Raw genomic sequence first — 7,926 nt, forward strand, 5'->3', positions numbered from 1 at the left:
TTTCTGTCTTGTTGAACTTTGCTACTAGTGCTGGAGCAAGATGGTATCTCATTGTTGTTTTGATTTGCATCTCTCTAATAGCTAATGATCGTGAAGAATGCTATAACTTTAAAATCCAAAATGGTTGCCACTTGTAAATATTCAAAATGGTTGTGCCTTCAGTCACTTTATATATCCAAAATGCCCACTGCTTGTAAACATTCAAAATGGCTGCACCCTTGGTCATTTTAAATATCCAGAATGGCTGCACCCTCCCAACAGCAGAAAGGCCACAGCTCAGGTTGTCTCCCTCCTTGCTGTTTCCCTTCCTTGTCATAGGGCACCAGAGTAGTTGTCCCTGGAGCCCTTCGTGACCAGGATCTTTAGGTCAATTCTCAGGTTCCAACACCACTTGGAAATATTCAGGCTGTTGGTCTCAGAGAAGTTGACAGTCCGCAGCTCCGACCGTCTCTGTACTCACTGTTCTTGTTCAGGTTTTTCCACTAGTTGGTGCCTAATCTACTTCCCTATAGTTCCTTTCAAAGCTCAGGGTTCCAGGATTATCTTCTGTATCTCTGTCAATTGGTTTTTCTTTTCTTTGTTGAAGAGGGTCTGTGTCACTTGTCTGCCTATTCCTCCATCTTACCGTAACCTCAGACTTTTACATAATTTGTTTCTCAGATGTCACACATCAGTTTTTAGCAGTGTGTAGTTCTGGTGACATAGTGCGTAAGCATTTGACTGTTAACCAGAATGTTGGTGGTTGAAACCCACCAGCAGCTCTGTGGAAGGAAGATGGGACAATCTACTTCTGTAAAGCTTTGAAAATCCAGTGGGGGTTGCTATGCGTCGGAGTCAACTCAACGGCAGTGAGTTTGGTTTGGTTTGGTTTGAGCCTATAGGCGGAGTCTATCTTAAATGAATGGGTTTTAAAGGAAAGACTCATCTTGGCATTCTCATTAACATTATGTTAAAGCATACTAAATGTCCGCCTTGTTCCGAGGTGTATGAAGTTCGTCTCATCGTTGTCTTCAGTAGTGTTTCATAGACTGTTATCAGGCCCCTTGAATATGTCACCCCAGCTTTCTGGGAGCAGAGAGAGAGGTCCAAGAGAATCTTTCAGGAGTTCTTGGGGAGGACTTGCTGAACTCAGCGGCACCACACCTGAGCCCATCTCCTTTATCAGCCTCCCTGCTCCCAGGTGCCTGTGTGCTGTGTCTAGGATGATGTCTGTTCCCCTGCCTTCCCCAGATTTGCACCGACATACGCCTCCTGGCCAATCTCAAGGAGCTGGAGGAACCCTTTGAAAAACAGCAAATCGGTGAGTGTCAGGTGGAAACCTGGGAGCACCCCAGAGGTGCTGGGATATGTTACAGCTCACCTGGCTGCGTGTGCACCGTCCAGTGACGTCTGTCTGCCTTGTTGCTTGTCCTTCCCACGGGCAGGCTCAAGTGCGATGCCATACAAACGGAACCCCATGCGCTCAGAGCGTTGCTGCAGCCTCGCCCGTCACCTGATGACCCTCCTCATGGACCCACTGCAGACAGCATCTGTGCAGTGGTTTGAACGTACGCTGGACGACAGTGCCAATCGGTTAGCAGAACAGGGCAAGTTGAGGGAGGCTAGGAGGAGGAGGAGCCTGGAAGTCGAAGGATGTATTTGAGGATCTCTGCCTTCCCTCCTTGTCCCCAAGGGGCAAGAAGCATGTAAGAAGACAGTACAGTGATAAGAGCTGTGATCAAAGTGTAAAAGGTACAATGGGAGCAGAGAGGGAGGAGTAGTGTTACAGGGAACGGGGAAGCGTCCCAGAGAAGGTGATGCTTTGAGACTGAAGAAATGACGGATCGGGAGCATGTGTAAAGGCAGGAGAGAACATAGTTTAAGAAGTTAATTACTAATTAGTGCTGGAGAATGAAGCCAGTATATGGCAAGAGATGAGGCGGGAGATGATTGTGGATAGGAGCCAGCTTATGAAAGGCTCTGTGGGCTGTGGGAAGGAGTGTAGTTCATTCCAAGGGTGGGAGGGTGTCAACTGAGATATCTTGGCATAGGGATGATCTTGATGAGTTACAAAGTGGGTCAGAAGTAATTTGGTGAGGAAGTAGGTGGCTATGAAGTAAAAGGCAGGTTGGCCAGCCAGGGTGATCAATTGGAGTGAGTACAAGGAGCTAGGTGACTGGGGGATGCTAGTGCCATTGACTGAGACAGGAGCCACAGGAAGAGGAGGACCGGGATTGAGATGGTGAGAATCCTGTTTGGGTTTGAGATTCCTGTGTGTCAGCCAGGTAGAGTGCTGTAGTTGGGTGTAAGAGCTGACACTTGGGCAAGTGCTCTGGGCCGGAGGTGATAAGATTTGAGGGTCATCAGGATATAGGGGTATTTGAGTCCTAAGATTGAAAGAAATTGTCCAAGGAGTACATACGGCATGAAGTCAAGAGGACTTAGGGCACACCCTACCTTTCATCGAAATTTTTGTTTAAAGAGGTATCTAAACTGGCTATTTGTTTTTCAGACGCATCTGTTTGGCTGAGGCATTTCTTACTGCAGATACTATATTGAATACGCTGCAGAACATTTCAGAAGGATTGGTGGTGTACCCCAAAGTAAGTTGTTGTTACGTGCCGTCGAGTTGGATCCGACTCATAGCGACCCCTCCCTGGGTTTCCAGGGCAGCATCACTACAGACGTAGATTGCCCCATCTTCCTTCCAAGGAGTGGCTGATGGGTTTGAACCTCCAGCCTTCTGGTTAGCAGTCAAGTGCCTTAGGCACTATGCTACCAGAGCTCCTCCCAAAGAAAGAGGCCTCAATTAAAGCAAAGGATGAGAGAGGGGTTGGACATGGGAAGGAGTGTGGCCGGTACCTGCGGGGGGTGGGGAGGGCCATGCACTCTGGTGAAGTAATTAGATTTATTCCCAGCTAGTGCTCATTCCTCAAGAGGATTAGAGAACTAACTATGTGGAATTCAGACACATTTATAGGAAAGAGGGAAAGGGTCGTTTACCCTGGCCTAAACCACCTATGAACTTGAGTCATCAGCTGTGGTGACTCGGCCCATAGCGAGCTCCATTTGCCTGGTTAAGTACCTGTGCTGAACGGGTTCATTCCCGTCATGCAGGGAACCCTTGAGGTTGGGCACTGAGATTTAACTTCAGGTTTAGGAATTGTTCCTATGAAGCAAGTTGTAAAAGTATACTCAACTCAGTGTCAGTGTTTCTTTTTTTCTCTTTAATCAAAATAATACCCTGGATGAATAAGAAAACCAAAAAATATGACGTAGACTAAAATAACCCGTCATTCTCTCTCTCCGTGCATTTTGGCGTAGTTATCACCCTGTTGTGTATATGACATTGAACTGGAGGCGTGTATCTTAGGCCCCCACTCATTCTGCTCTTCTAGGTAATTGAGCGGCACATTCGGCAAGAGCTGCCTTTCATGGCCACAGAGAACATCATCATGGCCATGGTGAAAGCTGGGGCTAGCCGCCAGGTTCGTAGCCGCTCGTGCTCCTGGATAAGTTGAGAGTGTGTCTTAGCTCTGCTGTCTCCTGCCTGAAGAGGAGTGGACGGAGGAAGGCATTTTGGTCTTTACCTTCTGTCACGGTATTGGTACAGAACAGTGACTATGTTCTGCTATAGCACAGGCTACTCTCTGAAGGGGGATTGTGGTGAACTTGGTAACTAACAGTGAATTGCTGAATCATTTGGAAGGACGCACTCTTAGTGAGGGGATGGGTTGTGCATTTCCACGGGAAGGGAGCAGGACATAAAGCAGATAGTCTCTGTGGCTTACTTAGTACGTGTAGCCAGGGTAGGGGCACCCATTTCAGATCCAGCCTCTGATGGGGTCAGAGTGAAGAGCCAAGTGCAGTCAGTGGCAGGGACCACCTGAGCCCAGAGGGGCTTTGAGTGCCACCCGTGTAGACAGCGTAGGCATGGAGGGGCAGACGACTTTTCAGGAACGGGCAGATGCCTCCTTGGGAGTGTCCTCTCACTGCTTCCCTTTCCTGTCCCAGGACTGCCATGAGAAAATCAGAGTGCTTTCCCAGCAGGCAGCTGCTGTGGTCAAGCAGGAAGGGGGCGACAATGATCTCATCGAGCGGATCCAGGCTGATGCCTACTTCAGTCCCATTCACTCCCAGTTGGACCGTTTACTGGATCCTTCTTCTTTCATTGGTCGCGCATCCCAGCAGGTGAGCATCAGTCAGGGCATGTTCACAGTGCTGAAGCCCACCCTCGTGCTTGCGTGTGTCCCCACTGCTGGCTGCAGGGCCTGGACTCCTGAGGTTTCTGCTTCATGGGGGGGGCTTGGGGGTGGAACCAGAACCGCTTCAGATCAGGGTGCTGGTAAAAACGGGACCAGGGGCTCTTTGCCTCACGTTTTCCCTACGTGGATTTCTCTGAATTCTCTTTTGGTCGAGAGAGAAGCTCTCTGGTGAACTGGACACAGATTAGCTTTGACTGCCTGGTGATCTAGGTTCAGTCCTAATGTCTGACATTTACTGGCTGACAGGATAAAAATACTAGTCCCATGGAGTTTTTGTGAGAATTGAATAAAAGGCCTCACATAGTGGGTGTATGAGTGCCTGGCGCATATTGGTTCTCAGCAAACAGCATTCTTCTGCTTGGCCTTTTGGAGAGAGAGGAGGGTATTCTGAAAGCTGCTGTTGTGTACTACTGAGTCCCTTCTGATTTACAGCATGTAGGACAGAGTGGAACTGCCCCCTACAGTTTCCAAGGCTGTAACCTTTGTGGAAGCTGATCACCCCATCTTTCTCCCACATAGTGGCTCATGGGTTTGAACTGCTGACCTTTCAGATAGCAGCCAAGCACTTAACTGTTGTACCACCAGGGCTCTCTCAAGACATTTATCAGTTACATACTAGGTGCTCTGTGTGTGCCCAGGTACTCGGTGTAATTTCCAGAGATAAAAGGTAAGTAGATAACCCATGTCTTCCAGGAGCTTAAAACTTAGTGGTGAAGACTTGTAAACAGGTTTTTGTAATAACAAGCAGTACATTGCAGGAATTGAGGGAAACATAGCCTATTTGGGGATCACAAAGGAGGAGACGTAACCCTTTAGAGGAGTGGAGAAGTTATGAAAGACTTCTTGGAAGAGATGAAGTCTGAGCTGAATCTTAAGGGACGAGTCAGAGCTATAGCGGGAAGGCCAGGCTGAGAGAGGATGGACAGCAGGCTCAGCCCTGAGCATGAGAGAAAAGGGCAGGGCATTGGGTGTTGGCTGAGTATAAAGTGCCTCAGGAGTCATAACAGAATTTGAAGCTGAAGAGAGACAGGAGCCCGTTGTGGATGGTCATTCACCTTCCAATCACTGTGTCATCATCACATAAATGGCAAATTTGAAAGACTGAACACTGGAAGCAGGGAGGCCAGGAAGAACCTGCTTTAGTAGGCCCACAGCAGCTGAAGGCAGAGGCAGGTAGGAAACGGGAGATGTGAAGAATGTGTAGGAGGTTCATCACTTGGTGGTCGGGTGAATGGGCTGGACAGCAAGAGGGAAGACGCAGTGACGGTTTTCACTTGGGGGACTGGGTGGAGAATGGTGCCACCACCTGGGAGCACAGGCTGAGCTGGGCTGTGAGAGAGTGTAGTCTGGGTGTGGTGGCTGAGTGCTTGGTGGTTGAGTTGCCTCTGTGTAGGGGGAGTGGACAGGCTGGTGAGGAGAACAGTACGTCGGGTACAGTGAAAGCTTCACGTTCGGGCTCAGTGATACAAACTGACCCGGGCAAAGGTGCTGCCAACTTGGAGCTCAGCTTTTTCTTTGCCTTACATTTGGTTTCCTATCTGGCAGGTGCAGAGATTCCTAGAAGAGGAGGTATTTCCCCTGTTGAAACCGTATGAAAGTGTGATGAAGGTGAAAGCTGAATTATGTCTCTAGCATCAGAAAAGAATTAAACAAGAAACCATCCTTGGCTTTGTTAACTTTCACTATTGAAGCATGTTACTGTAGTGCCTTGTCTGCTTCAAGAGGAATTATTGCCTTAAATTAGTGCACCCTGTTTTCCTTCCCATCGGCTCTCACGTCTGTGATGCCTCACAGTGCAGAAACAAAATCAGTTGTCGGTGGACTGTTTTCAGCCACACAAACTTGCATAATAAAGGCAGGTCACAGCTTGTTCTCTGTTCTTTACAGGCACGTTTCCCAGCTGCCTTATCAAGTCAAGTCCTTTCACATGGTCACTTGATTTAAGGTAGCAAGAAATTCCTGGTCCTCCTGAAGGGGAATTTGATCCGGGTCTAGCAAAGTAATCTGAGCTCAGTGGTTCAGAATAGTGGGCATCTTTATTTCCGTTTTATTTGGTTACAGTAAGTGATGAAATGTAGAGCCACAGTGAAAACTCAGACGGTGAGTGGTGTGCTCCTCTGGCCCCCTCAGCCCAGGTTGGCCTGGACCTCATTTTGCCTGCGAGAAGGCTTATACATCAGGGATGTGTGGAGTGGGTATGTTGAGTTCACCAGGACGTTGACAGGGTTGAATGCTTGGATTAAACATGGATTTATGGCTGATTGAACCAAGTGTGGCCAAAAAGATTGTGAGTTATGAACTACCCTCCACCTGGGAGGCAGCGTTAGAGTTAACGCCACAGGTCTCTGTTCTTAGCCCTGTCTCATTCTACAGAATTTTCAGTTTAGATGAAAATAAACCAAGCTTGTTTATCAGATTTGCAGATGACCAAAATGGAGAATACCCAAAATTTCATCTAACCTAAATAGACTGAAATGATTTAGCCATACCTTTGGAGAAGAAAATGCAAATAAGTTAACCTTATAGCCAGAAATGGGGCCATGAAATAAGAGCGTTAGGATGTTGTAGTGAAAAAAGCCTGGGAGGCGGCACCTTCTGACCTCTAACTTCACAAGAGGAAGACACAATCCCCATCAGCAGTCCAAGGCTGATGCCTATGAGGCCAGACATGCCGCCACCCTCCAGCCTTTTACCAGCTCTGACACCAGCCGTCCCTCCCATGGCATTCACTGCTTCTCTGCTGGGTTCGATAATTCATTACAGTGGCCATAGAACTCACAGACAATACTCATGATTGTGAGGTTTATCAGGGCAGTGACAGGCTACAAGTCAGGTTCAGGAACGCGCTCAGGATGCAGTTCCTTCCATCAGGACATCTCCCTTCTCTGTGCCCTCAGGTGCCTCTCTGGCCTTTGGCCTGGCCTCTGTCCTACTCTAGCAGGTGTTTGCAGGTTCTTTTAGCTCTGCCTACAGGTACACCTATATGTACCCCACTCCACCAGCAAGCCTCCTGCCCATAGGCACTCAGCTTTCTCTCTCTGTGGGCTGGAAAGCCTGCTGCTCTGTCTCATGCCTGTTGATTTCTCTATCAGGTTTCTCTGCCAAGGAGGCCCAGTGCAGGGATCTCAGGTCCAAGGCTGTGCTCCACTTCACCTCCAGCTCTTCTGTCTTGATGGCAGTGAGATCCCCTCTCTGCTTCTAAAACCAAAAACAAACTCAGTTCAACTCACAGCGACCCCTCCTTGGGTTTCTGAGGCAATATCTCTACAGAGGTAGATTCCCCAATCTTGCTCCCGAGGAGTGGCTGGTGGATGTGAACTGCCAGCCTTCTGGTTAGCAGTCAAATACAATAGGCACTACGCCACCAGAGCTCCCTTTCTGCCTCTAGGAGGGATCATTTTAAGCCTGGCAGAGTGACAAAACTAACCAATCCCAACATCAGAGTTCTCCGCACCTTATGTGCATGGTCCCCACCCAGTAATCCTGTAACAGTTACAAAGATTAGGGCTAGAAAAGCCATACCAAGTAATTGACGACACCACATGTAGCATAACCCAAAAAAAACCCCCAAAAACTGCCATCAAGTCAATTCTGGCTCATTGTGATCTTAAAGGACAGGGTGGAACTGCCCCACAGGGTTTCTAAGGCTGTCAGTCAAAAGCAGACTGCCACATCTTTCTCT

At 48.4% G+C, this 7,926-nt stretch overlaps 1 protein-coding gene across 1 annotated transcript in view; it reads left to right on the forward strand.

Moving 5' to 3' along the window:
* The window catches only part of ADSL (adenylosuccinate lyase), a 19,826-nt gene extending 13,950 nt beyond the window's left edge, over nucleotides 1-5,876 (forward strand). The window contains exons 8-13 of the mRNA XM_007941695.2: nucleotides 1,231-1,300; nucleotides 1,425-1,572; nucleotides 2,492-2,582; nucleotides 3,378-3,467; nucleotides 3,994-4,170; nucleotides 5,790-5,876. Coding sequence (XP_007939886.1) covers nucleotides 1,231-1,300; nucleotides 1,425-1,572; nucleotides 2,492-2,582; nucleotides 3,378-3,467; nucleotides 3,994-4,170; nucleotides 5,790-5,876 — 663 coding nt within the window. The remainder of the gene's footprint in view (nucleotides 1-1,230; nucleotides 1,301-1,424; nucleotides 1,573-2,491; nucleotides 2,583-3,377; nucleotides 3,468-3,993; nucleotides 4,171-5,789) is intronic.
* The last annotated feature ends 2,050 nt before the right edge of the window (nucleotides 5,877-7,926 follow it).

Source organism: Orycteropus afer, unplaced genomic scaffold, assembly GCF_000298275.1.
Source record: "Orycteropus afer afer isolate SDZICR_OR568_19922 unplaced genomic scaffold, OryAfe1.0 scaffold00083, whole genome shotgun sequence".
Classification (NCBI taxonomy): domain Eukaryota; kingdom Metazoa; phylum Chordata; class Mammalia; order Tubulidentata; family Orycteropodidae; genus Orycteropus; species Orycteropus afer.